At 37.7% G+C, this 19793-nt stretch overlaps 1 protein-coding gene across 2 annotated transcripts; it reads right to left on the bottom strand.

Moving 5' to 3' along the window:
* Positions 1 to 1123: 1123 nt before the first annotated feature.
* LOC127455688 (dual specificity protein phosphatase 8-like) lies at positions 1124 to 19504 on the bottom strand. 2 transcript variants are annotated; one of them, XM_051723740.1, is made up of 6 exons: positions 19402 to 19504; positions 12931 to 13077; positions 5792 to 5958; positions 4616 to 4775; positions 4271 to 4394; positions 1124 to 3083 (listed from the first exon to the last, which is right to left on the bottom strand). In XM_051723740.1, the coding sequence occupies exons 2-6, from the start codon at positions 13037 to 13039 to the stop codon at positions 2027 to 2029; spliced, it is 1617 nt and encodes a 538-aa protein (XP_051579700.1). In that variant the 5' UTR covers positions 13040 to 13077; positions 19402 to 19504; the 3' UTR covers positions 1124 to 2026. The 2 variants fall into 2 exon arrangements, with proteins under 2 accessions (XP_051579700.1, XP_051579699.1); XM_051723739.1 differs by lacking the exon at positions 19402 to 19504 and having other exon boundaries at positions 12931 to 13176.
* Between the last annotated feature and the right edge of the window lie 289 nt (positions 19505 to 19793).

Raw genomic sequence — 19793 nt, 5'->3', positions numbered from 1 at the left:
TGGTTATACATAATATAAATTGTGCCTACAAATTAATTTATTTGCAAAACTATTTATTTATTTTAATGGATGCCAAACATACATGGAAACTTTGATTTGTTTGAAGGAAAATTTCACCCAAAAATGCAAATTCTCTCATTATTTACTCACCCTCATGCCATTCCAGATGTGTATGACTTTCTTTCTTCTGCAGAACACAAATCAAGCTTTTTAGAAGAATATGTCAGCTCTGGTGGTCCATACAATGGAAGTGAATGGTGACCAAAATTTTAAAGCTCCAAAAAGCACATAAAGGCAACATTAAAAGTAATCCATATGACTCCAGTGGTTAAATCCATGTCTTCTGAAGCTAATTGCTTTTGGGTTAGAACAGACCAAAATGTAACTCCTTTTTCACTGCACATATTGCCATTGCAGTCTCTAGGCATGATCGTGATTTTAAGCTCGATTACACTTTCCAGTGTTTGACACATGCACAGAGCACTAGATGGAGCTAGGAAATGTAATTGTGCTTGAAATCATGATCACCAAGGAGTCTGCTGATGTCATGATTTATACTTAAAAAGAAGATAAAATGTTTGGTCTGTTCTCACCCAAAACAGATTGGATTAATTAACTGTAGTCTATGGATTACATTTAGGCTGCCTTTATTTGCTATTTGAAGCTTCAGAATTTGGGTCAACATTCACTTATATATATATATATATATATATATATATATATATATATATATATATATATATATATATATATTTATTTATTTATTTTTTTTTTTTATGTTCAGTAGAAGAAAGAAAGTCAAACATATCTGGGATGGCATGAGGAAGAGTAAATGATTAGTGAATGTTTTATTTTAGGTGAACTATTCCTTTAACAGTTTTGGTCACATGATTCCCACACTTCCATTTGTGTTATTTAATTTTTTGACTTGTTGATGACTATTCTATTATTCTAAAAATTGGAAAATAGTATAATAATAATAAATTAGTAGGTGTGTCCAAAGTAGGTGTGTATGCGGTGTATATATTATATTTATATGTGTGCTATGGATCTTTGATGTAAGGGAATTTTATTTTTGTGTGTTTGTGTTGAATTTGCACCGGACACTCAGACAAAGACAAAAAAGGTTTTCAAATAATATATTATTGCTCATTGCCAGAATGAAACCAATAAAATAAATTAAAGCAACAATGAGTGACATTTTAAATACTGAATTAAGTAAATTTCATTTACACATATATATGCAAAAATGTCTAGATTTACAGCTTAGTACATAGTGCTGCTGGAAGCAGCATATATTATTGTAGGTAGCCAGCCATCCTGAGCATGCTCACTGCACAGTAGTAGAACTGAAAGAATCTCAGCTTGAACATATACTTCATATTTTCACTCTCCTATTACATAGTGGATACAATTGATGATAACACTGAATAATAACATTATTGAATGCAATTGCCCTTATTACTCAATTTATAGAACATAAATATAACATTGGGCACTGAAAAAAAAATGTTGCACACCAATTACATCTCTAAGTTGGGTTCCCCTTCAGACAGAAAAAGTCACCTTTAAGTTGCCCTAATTTGCATGAAATCAGCATAAACACACACTTCAATCATTCATTCATGTTTAACATCTTTGTATGATCATGCTACATGTCCTTTATTTTGAGTGTACCTTTGGATGACATGCCAGAATAAGGTCCCTCTGTGAGGTCTTTGGCGTGCATGTTATATAGTCCATAAGGTCTCTAAAATTCACTGGTACTCCAGCACCATCAACACTACATCGCTACAAAACAATGGATATCATCTTTAGTTTATCCGTTTTACTTTTCCTCCACTACATCTCTTTCAACCCATGTTCAAATGAATGGCAATGAAAGAGGGTAGAAACAAATCCCTCAAAAGCTCTTTAACAACAGAAATTTGTGATGAATAAACAGTTTATTGCTCTCTTCAGTCATTCCAATGGGGGTTATTGCCTTTATGATAAACAACACTACTGCAGTTTATTGTCATCTCTGTTATGATACCTCAATGACCTCCATGCTACCAGAGAAATTTGACTGCTTCCCCAGCTTCCCGAATTCCTCACTGCTTTGCGTTGTGTTAATACCCTCTTCAAACTCCATTTGGCAGCTGCGCCGCTTGTACTTTGTGTCCACTTGTGATACACTACACACTACCGCCTGCCTTTCCTCAAGCCAGCTGTTCTGAAAGTCCTGGGGTTCTTGCGTTTTATCCCTTCTTTGTATGCCGGGGCTGGTGGTGCCAGACTGGCTGTTGCAGCTGAATGCTGTATATCCCGGACTGCTGCCAAAGTGCACTGAGCTCCCCATCGCTGTTCCAGATGGTGCCAAATTAGAGCCTAAGAACCAAGGGCAGTCATTCGTTGGTGTGATAGGGGTGGTGGCCTGATTGGAGCCTCTGTGCGTGGTCCAAGTAGCAGATGTACCCAGCGGCAAGCTGAGGAAAGACGGCGCCTTCAAGTTGGTCTCACAAATGGAATCCTGAGTTCTTGGCCCACAATTGGCCTGCTTCAGATTGAGGGAAAGAGTGGTGGAAGATAACCTCTCAAAGCTGCCATTTTCTTGTCTCTCTCTTTGGTGACTTACTTTGCTTGGGCAGTCCACCATTGAAGGATACTGACACACACTGTTAGCGCTCTTATAGCTGTTGAGTCTGCAGAACTTGGGTATGCTTTCAGAGTCTGATGACGAGAGATTGGAAAAGGATTGCTGGTTTTGATTCAAGGAGTAAACAGACTTGATGTTGAGAGAGAAGGAGCACTTGAGTCTTTTGTTTTGAAGGATTCGCTCTGTGGAGAGATGAAGGGAGCTCAGTTCCTTCTGTAGTGAGGTAGGCGATGGAGGCTTTGTGGTGATCTCTGTAGCTTCTGTAGTTCTCTCTGAACTCTGCTGCTCCATCTTTTTTAACCTCTCCACCTCTTCATGCTGCTCCGCTAACCTCATGGGATCACATGGTACATGATTCTTCATCTGCAAGGCTCTTTCGAACTCCAGCAGCTGACCCAAGAAGTTGAAATTTGGAGATATTGATGGTCGACGATCCTTCACAAACCTACAGCACATCAGATGAAAACAATTCAAATTTGACAGTTTGATAGTATAACCGTTTCTCATTTTTAAAGACATCTATAACTAAAGTAATTTCCTATTCCCATTTTTTTTATGGTTAGTCAGACACAGATGGTACTTGGAGTAGGGACATTCTCGGAGCATTTCATTGTACAAAATACAAAAAAAGGGCAGTGGGAGTTATCAATATTTTTGGTCCATATTCCCATAATGGAGAGACTGTAAGTGAAATAAAATAATCTAAAAGTTATTTTTGTCAACATTTAGAAATATGCTAGCAAATAGATGGCTTTAAAGCTTACAGACATGAACTATAAGACAATGCAGTCTTTAATGGACCTTAGTCAGGGACTATGAAACTAGACTATGATAGACAGGCTTAAAGTCCATTTAATGATTGTCCTCTTATAAGACCTTTGGTCATGTCTAAATTTTGCAACCCATGTTTTCCAGAGTTTTTTGTCCATTGGATTTTTTTTTGGAAAGGTGTACTGTATTTTCAGACTGATTTCACTGTGAATTCAGTGACAGTAATTTAAAAGATTTTTATCTGAAATTGTTCTGTGCTTAATGAAATTCAAACCACTGCCCCCAGTGGCCAAACCTGGAAGTGTTGTTGAACAGATGGGCAGTGTAAGCTCCAGTTTCCAGGTAAAATGTCCACAGTGGCACCAAAAGAGTTTTAAAGCAAATTGTTTTTATAAGAAAATGATGTAATACAGTCAACAGGAATGCATATTTTATTAACCACATGCCTTAACCCCAACCCTAAACCTAACTGTTAGTGGTGTAAAAATATAATGTTAGAGTGAAAATGCAACCTCCGATCTGATTCCACGGGACCAGAACACGTTTCTTGGAGGCTGCTTGTGCAAAGTACTATCAATTGCTTCATAGGGAAAGGTAAACACATTTGAATTGATGTAAGGTTGTTTGACAAGAGATGGTGCTTGTCAGTAACTCGGCAGAATGGGGTCGATGAAAAGGGAACATGAACAATCGGAAGCAACAGGTTTAGTTCTCATGTGATCATGTTGGTATTTTCAATGTTTGCAACAATACAAACCCAATAAACAGACTAAATTTCTATTTCCTCACAGGCTCGTTTTCATTCCTGTCAAAATAGATTTGGCATCTACCCTGACTAAAATTCATAGAGTGTCGGAATACCTGTAGGCATCATCTGATGACAGTCCCATAGTTTTCATTATGTAAGCAATGGCAATGGTTGCAGAACGGGATATGCCAGCCAAGCAATGGACGATGACACTGCAGTTTGACACCTTGGCTTTGTCTGTGGATAGAGAGAGTGGCAAACCAGTCAAAAGCAGTTCTACTGTTAAAATGCAGACAAAGCATGAGGTAATCTCAAAATGCTGACCTCACTCATACTTTCCTCAACTGCTGATACACAGATGGCTGGTGTTAACCATACACCTAACCATAATTATAACCATAGTCTAAACTTCTCAGGAACTTGCTTTCTAGAAAACTCCATAGCAGTGGTATTCTTACCAATGAACTCATTGGTTTTCTCCAACCAAGGAAGTAACTTCTCGCAGTAGCTGTCATTGACGGGAATGCGCAGGAAGTGGTTTTCGCTGATGAAGTCAGGTTTGGGACAGGTGTTACTGGCATTCAGAACGTAGGTGATTCCATTCTGAGCCATCAGTTCCTGTGAAAGTTGGAAGTTTTGGGTAAATTTAGAGGAAATCCATGCCAAAACAGTATTCCTGAAGAACTGAGTCAAAGACAAAATGGTCTGACAGACAAGAAAATAATCTACACAGACAGTTTTCGTAATTTTCTGTTTATATTTTCTGTTATCAAAGAATCCAATCATATCTGTGTGTCTGCTTGTCATGCATTCCAGAGATATTGTAAGTGAGAAAGATGTAGACTGATAATGTTGAGAAAAATCTATTTTGGTGGTGAGTCCCATGCCAACTTAACAGGGCTAACATTTAAATCAAGCTGACATCAGTGAAAACGCTTTCCCGGAATGCATTCGCTTGTCAGTTATCTAATGTGAAGTCATGAGATATGATGCAATTCAGTGATTCCACAGAATGCACAAACACACCCCAGGTAAAAGAAAACTATTCCCTATTATCAGAATATGCCTCATGAATTTGTTATGTCTACATGATGAAAATGCTTTGTGTTTTATATTTAAGTTGTTTGTAGGCAACATTAATATAATTATTGGTAATCAATCACATACATCAGCATTTGCTGAGAAGGCCCCCAAATGAAACTTATTATAGATGCCACTAATTAATATATATAGATTAAATTATAAATTTAATTAATTTAAATTATATTTAAATTATTATTATTAATATATATATATATATATATAATATGATAATTGAGATTATTAAAAGATGTTACAGGTCACAGCAATCCATTTTTCAATTGAATTGAATTGAGGTATTATGAGAGTTTTTCTAAGGACATGTCTGTGTATACATGAGTTAGACAGATGCTTTTGGAGCATCTCACTTTGGTTGAGTTGTGCCAAAAACAGCAATTTTAGGATGCTGTGTCAAGTTAAACTTACAGTAGTTTGAAAATAGATTAACGTATCTGGAGACCCGTGTTTGAACGTGTCCTTATCTTGTTGTGCTGTCTACTGATAGATGGGTTTGTTGCCTGTACAGCTACAGTTGCACTTTAAGGCCCACTGACCTTATTGAGGACGTCTCTTTGGGAGCCCAGGTACAGGTGGGGCAGGATACGGGTGGGCCCGACATTCGCCACAGGTAGGCAGGGTTGGGACAAGCTGATAGGCAGAATAGTGGCTTGTTTACTTTCACACAGGTCAGGAAAACACGAGGAGAATGCTGCAAAGCCACCTGAGAAGGTTACAGAGAAGAAAACTGTTTTGAATACAAATACAATCTTACATGATTCAGCTTACCACACTTATTTGAGCACATTCAGTGCAAACCGAGATAGAAACAACCATAACATACTGGATTTTATTTCCCTTGTGTGTGTGTTGTTCTTGCACACATTCACATACAGTAAGCTGCAAACTCAATTACTTGCAGTAAGAATGGAAAATAGCAACAATGAAGGGGGTTTCCAAACATCCTAACCGACTGAATTACACATGAACCCCAAATGCAAACTCCACAGGAGCCAAGAAGCCTTTCCGCCACAGCAGAAACATCCTGTTGTTCCAATTTTGCCTAAGCCGTACTAGAAAATCTAGAATGTTTGGTGTACACTACAAACTTCACGGCCCTCCACCAAAACTAATAATATTTTGGATTCTTGGAAAATATGGTAGCTTTTAACACATTCTGAATTCCTAAAGATCATTGAGGTTTAGTCTTTCACTGAAGCAAACCGAATGCATGTAACCAGCAACTGTAACAAACAGCTTAGTTGATGTATGGCAGAATAATGGCTCTGATGCTGGATTGCAAGAGTGGCTAACCCCCACCCAAGGAAAAGGAAATGAGAACACCAATGGTTAAAGGTGAGCTCTGCCACTTTACCAGGCAGATAGAGTGTCCGTGTCTGGTTTTCCAGTCTCCTGCTTCCTGCATGATCTCATCTCCTCTCCCTGAGACCAGCATCATATTGCGGGAATGAGGCAGCCCACAGGAACACAGACACCCAACCAGAATTCAGAGGAAACACACACTCACACACCCTCTCTTGCTCATACACATGCGCACACATGAATTCAGTCTGAAGGAGTTCCAGCTAATATTTAAAGATTCTATCAGATATAGAATTTATTTAAGTGCTAATAAAATAAAAAATAATATATTGTGAAGTTGTGACAGGGGTGAATGTTACAGAATTGACCATTTTAAACCAGGACAGCAGCTGCTATCCATATTTTCAAAGTATTGGCCATTCAAGAGTCAGCAATATGAAATACGAAAACAATATGAAAAATTAAATACATATTGCTTTCAACTATTTTAATGTGACAGGGTGGGTATGTTATACCTGACAAATCGTATCAAGCATGAACAAATAAATTATGAATGTTACATGGGTGAAGAATTTGCCAACTTTTTAAACTGCCTCTTTATTATGTCCTTTATGACAGTTCACTATTGTTATGAGGCAGATAAGTGGTGTAACAGGGAGGAAATCAATATTTTCAGGTGCAGATAAATGATCTTGTTTTGATTATATATATATATATATATACTTAACTTTTTTATTAATTAAAAATTTATAAAATATTTAAAAAAAATTATTAATTAAAAAGTATGTTTTTAGAATAAATGTGACTGACTTAGTGTAAATTGTAAAACTAATAAACACTTTATCATGGCAAAGTTTTGGCCTTACTATTTGTTTTAATAATATAATATAATATAATGTTACATTATATAATAACAATATAATGTTTATGACTGCCTCTAAAAGTATTTTTATTAATTAAATTTAATACTTTTAAATAAATGTTATTGAGTTATTGTGTGTGGCAAAACAATAAACACTTTATCATAGCAAAGTTTTGGCAGCAACATATATATTTTTTAATAAAATAAAATATAAAACATATATCTTTTTATGGACATGTAAAACACACACACACACACACACACACACACACACAGAACCCCCCCACTGCACAAAACAACTATTGGTGCACTTAATCAAATGTAGTGAGCACAAATTTGGATTGAACAACTCACATGTGCACCCACATACAATACTCAGGCCTTACCTACTCTTTTATTATGGGGTTTTGCAACTCCAACGAAACCTCTTTTACCCCACTTCTCTTCTTTAACCATAGACTGCATCATATTAATTCTATGCAAATGCACATTCAAATGCCCTTCAGTGTAATTCTACTAAATAAATAAATATATATAAAGAAATAAAGAGAAAAGGAACCAGCTTTCCTGGTTCTAGATGCAACTCAGAGAACACATCCGGCAATTGGTTTAATTTAAAATGCTGATCTGGAATCAGTACTCGTCTGCAAATCTGAGACATGTTACCTCAGACTAAGCAAGGCCAGCAGGCAGAGCAATGACATCACTTTGGGTTAGTGTTCAAATTTGGCTGGATCATTTGTCTTGCACACATACAGATGCGTGCAAATAAAGGAGGGAAACATTTGGGAGATGAAGTGTATTATGAAAAAGGGTGAGAGAAAAGAGGCAAAAAAGGTTTGAATTTGGGTAATAAAAGCAGATGAGCTCAGAGGCGTGAGGTAAGAGTCCGTAAGTAGATGCATGTGACTGCAGAAGGTTGACACAAAGACATACTTATTCATTCATCCCCTCATTAATTTATTCATTCATCAGTCAATCAATCAATCAATCTATCTATTAATTAACCCATCCATTCATCTACCCATCCAATTCATGCATTTACAAGCTTAATTTACTCTCTCATTAACTGAAGATAAAGTATTCTCTGGCTGTTCTCTTTCAAAGTAATGTTCACATGACATTCGGAAAGGCCACTAGATATGCTGTGTGACTAGTGGCGAGTCAAACCAAACAGACCTGTTTTAAAGACCTTTTCACACACTGAGTCATGACCTGGTCTTGTCACGGAAAAAAGTGTCAGTGTTACTCAAATTACACTGGCATAACCCAAGGGCATGACTTCATGCCAAGAGTTTAATGAGCTACCAGGAGCTACATAACCTCAAGCTATTCACTCAAACTATTCATTCAGCTGGGTGAAATAAAGCATTTTGAAAACATAAATGCACAGTAAAAACAGAACTTTCAAATACTATTCTAACCCACAAAGCGCTTTGTTCAAGAGATTATTCCAGTGGTGTGCCTGGCCCTTTAAGGCCCAGCTCAAGGGCTGCCTGTTTCCAGCTATTAAAAGTAACCACCAAGCAGGATGACATCATTGCTTAACACGTGGGTGGCCAACAAGCTGTCTCTGAGCTGGACACACACACACACACACACACACACACACACACACACACACACACACACACACACACACACACACACACACACACACACACACACACACACACACACACACACACACACACAGTTTTGGGTTTTCATGTTTTATGAGGACTCTCCATAGACATAATGGTTTTTATACTGTACAAACTTTATATTCTATCCCCAACCCCTAACCCTACCCCTACCCCTAAACCTAATCCTCACAGAAAACATTCTGCATTTTTACATTTTCAGAAAACATCATTTAGTATCATTTATAAGCTGTTTTCCTCATGGGGACTGACTGATTGTCCCCACAACATCAAAAATTTCAGGTTTTACTATCCTTGTGGGGACATTTGATACACACACACACACACACACACACATCCACAGACACACACAAAGCAGCTATTTAAATGGGGACATACTATTTAATTCTATTGTTTTTATATATGGCTAATTATAATTATTACAGACTAACCCCTTAAAAGAAAACTTTTTGCAGTTTTAGAATGCAAAACACTAGGCCTATTCACTTTATTTATTAATAATTAACAGAATTTTGGAAGGTGAAATTTTGTACGAAATGTTTTCAGTTTAAATATTCACATCTTAAATGTACAACCATATAAAATTGCATCCTCCAAAAACAAGTTTTCACGCACGAGGCGTAAAGGACATGCTTCTTAATATTAATACCCAAACCCCTTATCTAAACTTAACCAATCAGTAGAGTGTGTAAACATGATAGAAAACTGCTGCGTGTGACAGAAACAAGTAATTGTCGCGTATTAGATGGAAACGATGTCCAGCGACGTCATTGGCTGTAGTGAAAGTTGTAGGAATTCAAACGAGTGCAGTCGCACTATATCATATGAATTAGCCAAATTAGAAAAGTCATTAGAATCCTGACGATTTAGCTGTGAGAGTGTGTTGTCCATAAATGCAAGTACTGTTAATGCAATGCATTTATTTTCCAATTTTTGCAATTCGGCATGCATTTTTTTTCTTTTTTTTTCTCAAAGACATTTGTCATTAATATACTTCCACAGATTTTTCTTTTAAAATCATTGTTTAGGTTTTGGGTTTGCGTAAGGGGTTACACTTTATAGTTAGGTTTAGGTTTGGGTTAGGGGTTAAACTTAGAAAAAAACTTTATGTCATCAATTGTTGGTCCGCTTATTTTCCTTTATAGTAGTAAAAGTCATATGTTTCTTACAATTCCACTATTTCAGATAATTATTATGACTTGTCATAAGATCGAATTGTCCCTGTAAAGATTAGTGTGCTATATGACATCACAGCCCAAAGTGAAAGCAAGTTACTAGGCAGATAGCCCACATAGAGTGTGTGAAAAAACAGAAAGTGAAATATAGCATCCATAAGCTTTAACTCTAGCAAACTCTAGCAGACATGAGCTTTAACTGAAATAGGGCAGACCTGGCTGGCTGTCGTGATGGATAGCCTTCCATAAGAGTGATGTCACTGTGTCCTAGCACATAGGACTGGGGCTGTCGGAAAGACAGGCAGAGCGGATCTGCTTTAAATGGGTTGCATGATATGCATGCACACATGCGGCTACCTCGCTGAGACAGAAATGACTTAAATTATTGTTTTTCAGTGTAGAACTATGTATTATGCTCTATTCTACAAGCCACCTATAATCAATGCCCCATTTATGACTTCTGAAAAAACAAACCCATATATATATATATATATATATATATATATATATATATATATATATATATATATATCACACACACACACACACACACACACACACACACACACATATACATGAGTGACTTAGTGCCTTGTCCTTTTAGCAACAATATACTGTAAAAAGTGGTAACCTGCTGTTGTTACCTTAAGAAGCTATTTCGACCTGATATAAAACAGTATAACTGTTAAAAGTATTTTGTTGGTGTTATCTGCTGGTGCTCATTTTTTAGGTTAACACTTTTTATCAGTGTTTTGGTACACCTCGGCATCTGGTTTCTAATTATTAGAGTTTTAGAATCAGGTCAAAATAGTGGCATCAATCTTACCTAATCCTAGGGTGCAGTGAAATCTCAGTGACATCAGCCCCTGAAAATATCTTCATTGCTTCACATGCTGCACAGGAGTTACATTAACAGGCTGGAAAACTCACTGTCAGGAGTAAGCGAGTGAACAGTTGAGTAAACAAACCTATACTAAAACTATACTCCCTTTCAGAGCATAAACTGAAATGATTGATTGTTTTGCTTTGTTTTTTGTTTTCTTCCTTTTTTGTTCTGGAACAAATGGTCCTCAAAGCAAAGAAGCGGAGTGCATGTGCTGTTTGAAATGAAAAATACTATGTACATTATATGTCAGCCCTAGCATAGGCTAGTGTGTGTGAGAGTGAGTGCATGTGTGTGTTTGTGAGGAATATATCTGTAGTATTTAGGACCATGGTTAGCATGAGCTTACAACAAGCATGCTAAATTTGTTTAGAGGGACATGATACTTCAGCAAGTTCAGACACATTCAGGCTGATGGTATGACACAATGTCATATTTCAAATCTCACAGTCATCGGGTTACCTTTTCAGTTGATGTCAGCATGATAGATTGGAGGCAATTAAAATCTGTGAAAATAGTATTACAAATCTTCCCCTGAATTTTTGTCCTGCAGTGTTTTGGTATACTCTTAATACATTATGTGGGAGAATGTACAGCAATGAGTCAATGATACCTAATCATGGTTATGTCTTAAGTTTCCATTTAAATAGTATGCATAATATAGCATTATTTTAAAAATATTCCTGAATATTTAAATACAGATTAATATGAATATTCATTCAAAAATAAAAACAGTGACAGGGACCTGATGCTTGATCCCCATTTCTATTTCCTCAAGAAATAAATACTTGTACATGCAGAGTAAAAAATAAATGATCATGTGTTATAATTTTCTTTAAAATGTCCATCCAACAGAAACATTATCTGCAGTTTGCATTTACTTTCAATTTACTCATAATGGATAACACATTGTGAAGTTCTGTGCATGCAAATACAAACAAGGAAGGTATTCAAAATCATGATCACAGGTCAACCACCCAAAACAACTTGTAATCAATGTCACAAGAAGAAGCTCTAAGAACTACTCAGCTCTTAGAAACTGATATGCAACAACAAGGTGTGAATGAGCCACACACACACTTGCATATACATATGCATGGACATACACTACCGGTCAAAAGTTTTGAAACACTTGACTGAAATGTATCTCATGATCTTAAAAATCTTTTGATCTGAAGGCATATGCTTAAATGTTTGAAATTAGTTTTGTAGACAAAAATATATTTGTGCCACCACATTAATTTATTTAATTATAAAACGAAAATTTTTATAATAAAAAAAAGGTTTTTGAAATTGATGACTTGGACTAAATAATAAAGAAAAGCAGCCAATAAGTGCCCAACATAGATGGGAACTCCTTTAAAAAGCATCCCAAAGCATCCCATTAAAAAGTCAAGAGTACTTGTCTTCAAATTCTAGGCAAAGGGTGACTACTTTGAAGATGCTAAAATATAACATAGTTTTGAATTATTTTGGATTTTGTTTAGTCACAACATAATTCCCATAGTTCCATTAATGTTATTCCATAGTTCTGACTTTACTACTGTTCTAATATGTGAAAAAAAAACTTTTGTGTTTCAAAACTTTTGACTGGTAGTGTAGGTGCATTTAAAGCATATGACTAACCCAGTGGCAAGGTAGAGATTATGTTTATAGAATACAAGAATTTGCAAACCAACATCGAATAACCCAAAAATGGTCAAAAAAAGAATGCAAAACATCATGAACACTACCTGTTTTCACACACACAAACTTACATTTAAAACCACACAGACACACACTCCCAGAGTCAATCAAATTTCAAACTCACCTCTCAAATCTCGCCCTTCCTTGATGCGCCTGACGCGCATCTTCAACCTCATCTCGCTCTCGTGCATGTCTGTCCACAGCGGAGGAGAGATCACCAAGTCAACGGGCATCCAGGCAACACGGGGAGGATACTGGTCCCTTTCCCTCCCTGCAGATAATTTACAGAACAATCCAATCAGAGCTCAACCTGGTGCTAATATCAGCAGTAATATACGAGCTACGGCCACACTGTTTCCTCACTGTGCGCCTATTCACTTCTGACTTTGGCTGAGAGTGCTGCTGCCTCTATTGTTGCGCCTCCTCCCTCCCAACCTCTCTCCCTCCCTCCCTGTCTGTGAATGAGCACGCTGGCTATGCTCTAGTGGGGCCTGTATTCAGTAATAGCTCATGTGTAAGGTATGTAACCACATTCCTGACTCATCACACAACTATGCGGCCACCGATGGGTCCAGCACCACACTCGGAGGGAAGAGCTCCTACGCCTGCTGGACAACACAGAGTGGTGTGAGAGTGTCCATGTCCAAATGTGTGTTTATTGCAATTAACAAATGAACTGTAGTTGTTTTGTAGGACCAACTGCTCTGCTTGTTATAGTAGGTAATCATCATTGCTTATGTAATGGGCACATTATCAGGCACAGGATATGTGTCCAGTCACTGGGAAGTCTATGTTGACTCACTTATGGAAGTACAACAAAAGAACATTTTCTTCCATGAATTACCTTTAATCAGCTATTATCAAGGCTGACATCATCTATCAATCATAAGCCATTAATCATTCAGCCTGACATCATGATAGGAGTGATTGAAACCATTATACTACTTCAGACAAAAGTCATGCCATGCTGTCCAAGATCCTACTACTGAAAAACACAGCTTAAACCAGACTGGTTTGCTGGTCTTCGCTGGTCAAGCTGGTTTTCCAGCCTGGTCAAGCTTGTGCTCAGCTGGTCTAGCTGGTTGGCCAGCTTATCTCTCAGTGTGACCAATTAAAAAGTTCCCCAAACCACTCAAAAACCACAGAAGAAACCAGTCTGACCAGCAGAAAAATGTCCAAAGCTCCTCTAAAACCGGCCAAGAGACAAACCTAATCAGCTGAAAAGTGACTCAGACCCCTCTAAAACCAGTCAAGAAACCAGACTGACTTGGTGCAAAGTGCCCAAAATCCTTCAAAACCAGTCAAGTGACCAGCCCGACCAGCCAAAAAGTGTGCAAACCCCTCCAAAACCAGTCAAGAGACCAGCTAAACAAGCTGAAAAGTGCCCAAAACCACCTTAAAACCGGTCAAGAGACCAGGCTGACCAGCAGAAAAGTGCACAAAACCCTCTAAAACCGGTCAACAGACCAGTCTGACAAGCTCCAGAGTGCCCAAACCCCCTTTAAAACCAGTCAGTGACCAGCCTGACCAGTAGGAAAGTGTGTGAATCCCTCTAAAACCAGTCATGAGACCAGACTGACCAATTAAAAATAGCCCAAATCCCCTCTAAAACCGGTCAAGAGACCAGCCTGACCATCCGAAAAGTGTCAAAAACTCATCTAAACCCGGTCAAGAGACCAGCATGACCCTCAGGAAAGTGTGAAAACCCCTCTTAAACCAGTCAAGAGACCATCTTGCCAGCTGAAAAGTGCCTAAACCCCCTCTAAAGATGGTCAAGAGACCAGCCTGACCAGTAGAAAAGTGACCAAAACCCTTCTAAAACCGGTCAAGAGACCAGCCTGACCAAATGGAAGGCGTGCAAAACTCCTCTAAAGCCAGTCAAGAGACCAGCCTGAAAAGTGCCAAAAACCCATCTAAAGCCAGTCAAGAGACCAGTCTGACCAGGTGAAAAGTGTGCAAAACTCCTCTAAAACCAGTCAAGAGACCAGCCTGACCAGCTGAAAAGATTCCAAAACTCATCTAAACCTGGTCAAGAGACCAGCCTCAACAGCAGAAAAGTGTGCAAACCCCTCTAAAACCAGTCAAGAGACCACCTTGGCCAGCTGAATAGTGCACATAACCCTTCTAAAACCGGTCAAGAGACTAGTCTGACCAGCGGCAAAGTGCCCAAAACACCTCTAAAATCGGTCAAGAAACCAACCAGACCAGCTAAAAAGTGCCCCAAACCCCTCTAAAACCAGTCAAAAGACCAGCCTGACCAGGTGAAAGGCGTGCAAAACTCCTCTAAAACCAGTCAAGAGACCAGCCTGACCAGCTGAAAAGTGCCCCAAATTCCTCTAAAACCAGTCAAGAGACCAGCCTCACCAAGGTGGGAGACCAGCTAAGACTCGCAAATCATCAAACCATCTCACTTGTTTTTCAATTTTTTTTGCTTAAATGCACAAAATCTTGTTTTTCAGCCCTGTCTATGAAAAATGCATGTGCATTAGATGCTAAAATTGTTGAAACCTTTGTTAAACTGTGGCTTAAGGCACATGCAAACAAATTAAGTTGTGTTTGTTTGTTATGTACTATGTAGCAGGATTAACCTTGCCTTTTTCCACCCACCAGCTTCCTATTGGCTGGCTGCAATGGTGCAGTAACATTTTTCAAGGTTGCGCAGGTTGCCAGATCAGTGAAACTGGAGAAAGCAAATTGGGAAACTGCGGGTTCATGTTCCAATTTTAATTGAGGGGCTTTTCACTAATCTGCCTGCACGTTTCTATTCGTCCAAAGGTGTGTGTACGTGCTTGCATTACTGCAATGCTGCAAATAGGAGTGTGAGTCAGGCAGTTATTTCTGCATGTTGAGGTGTTGAGGGAATATATACATCTTTAATGCAAGAACAATGACAGTGACTGCTGGAAGACTATCAAGGATCTTAACATACCCCCACAGACAGCACTCACACACATGCTTCTGACGCTTTTGCATGAAATTACAGGCTGATCCACACTTTTAAAAATGAGAAGTACGGTAATTGGGAGAATGTGCGCACACACACACACACACACACACACACACACCCACACACACACACACACACACACACACACAATATGTGCTGCCCAGCAACAGTGGACAATAATAAAGATTTTTTTTCTTTTTTTTTTTCTGTATAACTAAATGTAAAACACGTAGCAACCACTAGATGGCAGCAGACTAACATAACTGATGTCTACCTAGCAACTGCCTGAGTATGGCCTGGAGGAATGCCTGAGACTACAGTATGTTCAGAATTGCATTCTGCCATGCCGCCCTACGAAGCCAAAATGCCAAAAAGAAGCATGGCTGCATAAAAAGAAACATGACTTCAAGGTTTTTTGAGTGTCCAGCCAAATGTGGAACAGAACAGCTTCACTCTGTTTTCTCTGAATATGAGCATAGTTGAGCCAAACTATGCTGTCACAGGACAGATCATAGTCTACAAAACAAGATTTCGGTTCTAACTTAATTTTAACAAAATGTGTAGATACTGCATTTGCCTTTGAAAGCCAGCATACTACCCTGGCTAAGACCTGACTATACATCTACTACATTACATGCTAAAATGTGTAGAAAACAACAGAGCATAGGCTACTTTTGTGGGTACTGTATTCCACAATATAATGTGCTTGGAAGAAATGAGAGTATGCTTGGAACATGGGCCAAGGTTTGGCTCGTTAGCTTCACCACTTTGCCCATTCTGGTAGATGCTGTAACTACACCTTTTTCAAGAAAAATGGATGTTTCTCTCTCAATGGCTATTTAAAAGTAGATGTGTATTGTGATGTGTATTTGAAAAAAACAAACAAACAAACAAACAAACAAACAAAAAAAAAAAACATTTTGTAAGTGTTTCACCTTTGCCCATTTTTTGTTTGATTCTCAATAGTGTGAGATAAACTTGTTTTCCCCCATCTGCTGCAAGGGGTTCTGATATACCTGGAAAAAGCAATTCATTAGCATTACCATACATCTCAACTTTATAAGTCATCTGATATTAGGTTAATTTGTCATATTGAAAATGGAAGGTCAAGTTGACCTTAAGTAAAGTTGGTTTCGGAAGTAAAAACACCATTCATTTTCTCCATAGGCAAATACAATTTTAACAATAACATATATATAAACCTTTAAAAACACACCGACCATGAGCTCCGAGGTTGTTACTCAATGGTATATGCTTCTGCTGAAGTCATCAGTCTGCGTTATTTCACTTTTTTTTTCTAAAAATCGGCTTTAATAAGTAGCATAACCCATGATTTTGAGGGGGAAAATCCACCAATCAGAAAATCACGGCAAACAACTAGCGACAAAAGAACTCAGAAGCAACCGGCCACTTCCATGACTGCACTGCGATTGATGCAATCGAGTCGGTCTCTCAAATTACTTATACAGATGTATATATTTGAAAATCTTTGCAACACATTTTAAATATATTGATTCTACAGATTATTAGAATCAACAGAGCAACCGCCCACTTCCGTAACCACACTCCGAATGATCTTGCTACATTCTCAAACTACTTATATAGTATTGTATATTTGAATATTTTTGCAATGTATTTTAAATATATTGATTCTATAGTATACTTACAATCACCAACTTTAAATCAATAGTTTTATATTTTTCCATCGTTTTTAATTTGATTATGTCATTCGCAGTATTTCACGGATTGTAGTTTGTGCCCTTATCAGAGACGTTAAGTTCACAGTATTGTACCTTTGTCTATTATCCAAATTTCAAATACTTTTTTGCTTCAAACCAAAGTTTGTGAGGTTGTGATTCACCTAAGAGCTTGTTGATTTGGTTTAGAACTCTTTTATTAAGGATTGTTTTTAATTACTATGGAAAAAATCAGTGGGAAAAATACTTCTGGAACCAATATGGCTGAAAATGTGAGTGGGCACTGTTGTGCTCTATTGGGCAGTGTTGTATAAGTCACTGTACATTTTGGCAAATGTAGTAAGTAATTTGGGGCATTTCATGCATACAGAACATTTGCATACTGTGCTCAATATACATACTATATGCTGCTCTATTTGATCTCCATTTGATTCATTCATTCCACAGCAAACTTAAAACCTTTTTTAATTTAAAGCAATTGCATTCAGGTGGTGTGATCCTTGTTTATTTCTCTGATTCATGCAGGAGAGCAGAGGGAATATAGACAGAATAGAATGGAGGGTTGAAAGAAAATAAATCACACATTCTTACACAGTGAGCTAACCTCAGTTCATCTTTACATGCCTTTGCCAAAATCATGCCTTTATGCCACCCACCAGCTCTGATGAGGGGCTTTAGTTTAGTCTTCCAAAACATTACACAGATTTAGAACAGAATGTCTGGTAAATGTCATTATTCCTAATACAGAGCATGCAATTTTTATATGTCAGACATTCTTTTATGAGTGTGTGTGTGTGTGTGTGTGTGTGTGTGAGAGAGAGAGATAGAGAGAGAGAGAGAGAGAAATAGAGGGAGATAGCTTGTTTGAAGAAAATACATTCATCAAATGGAACAAAGGTGTTTCATGTGTCTGAGAGTGTGTCACTTCCACCCTAAAAATAATGGAAGCGTTCCAAAATCTTTTAGTCCCCATAAGGTCACGACACTCAGTAGCATATCAGCAAATGGCAATGCTGCATTGGTTTCTACATAACTCTGCAGTGCAGTTCATCTGTCTAGATTATCAGAGCAGGTAAAAGGCACTACCATCCAATGAGCGTTCAGTCCCTGTGTTGACAGAGCTGGTTGTTAAGACTTTGGCAAACAAGTTATCAATATGTAATTCCAGCCATGACGTGGCTCTCGGATGCTGTTCTGTCATACCATGGACGTGATGTAGTATCCCAGAGAAGAGGACCATCTTTAGAAACTAATAAACCCCCTAACAGCTGCAAGAATCACCTCAGAGATTTGGTGGAGGTGTGGACATGCCCAAATCTGCCCCTTAGGGTCACTGACAGGGAATACATTTAGAGAGGATGACCTTTCAGGTCACTGGCAGCTCCTGAAATTTGTATGTGTCCTGTTGGGCTCTGTCTGTGCTTGCTTAGGGATGTGGTTTTCTTGTTAGACAGCAGTCACTATTAAAAGGTCGTTCCAGTTATGAAGTACCTTTTGAACTCTGTATACTTGTGTTGTAATTTATGAAAGTGCTTCTATAAGGGTACACCAGACTTTCAGAAATATGCTCTAGTCAAGCTCAGGTACTTAAATTGTATGAATTATAACTTGCTTATTTGCACAATGAAAAAAAAAAAAAAAAAAAAGAAAACAGGATGCCTAACATGATGAAAATGAAGAGCTAAAATAGGCCATTGGGGGTTTGAGGGTTAGCTTACATGAGGGTGTCAACTTGTAGGTACTTTTGATATTTTTTAAACATATTTTGAACCATGTTTATATAATACCTATTTCTGTAATTTTATCAAACATGATGTTAAGTTTTGTATCACATTTCTAAAATCCATTTCTTATACTTGCTGTTGTTTTCCCACAAAAATTATGTTACTAACTTTTGTTATTTAAAGAGATAGTTTACCCAAAAATGAAAGTTCTCACATCATTTACTCACCCTCATGCCATCCTAGGTGTGTATGACTTTATTTCTTCGGCTGAACACAAACAAATTATTTTATAAGAATATCTCAGCTCTGTAGGTCCATACAATGCAAGAGGTGTCCAAAAAGCATATAAAGGCAGCATTGAAGTAATCCATACATCTCCAGTGGTTAAATTCATGTCTTCTGAAGCGATTTGACTGATGTGGGTATGAAACAGATCAATATATAACTTTTTTATTATAAATTCTTCTCCATCCACTCAAACCAAGGTAGTGAAATAATTTAAATTTCAGCCCTATGTACAGTTAATTGTGATATTTTGGTTAACAAATATAAAGGGGACATGGAAATGTACTGCATAATAGTAAAAGCCCCAAACACAGGCAATTCTCAATGGAATAGT

Source organism: Myxocyprinus asiaticus, chromosome 18 (genome assembly GCF_019703515.2).
Source record: "Myxocyprinus asiaticus isolate MX2 ecotype Aquarium Trade chromosome 18, UBuf_Myxa_2, whole genome shotgun sequence".
Taxonomy (NCBI): domain Eukaryota; kingdom Metazoa; phylum Chordata; class Actinopteri; order Cypriniformes; family Catostomidae; genus Myxocyprinus; species Myxocyprinus asiaticus.
This window is presented reverse-complemented; position numbering and strand designations above follow the sequence as displayed.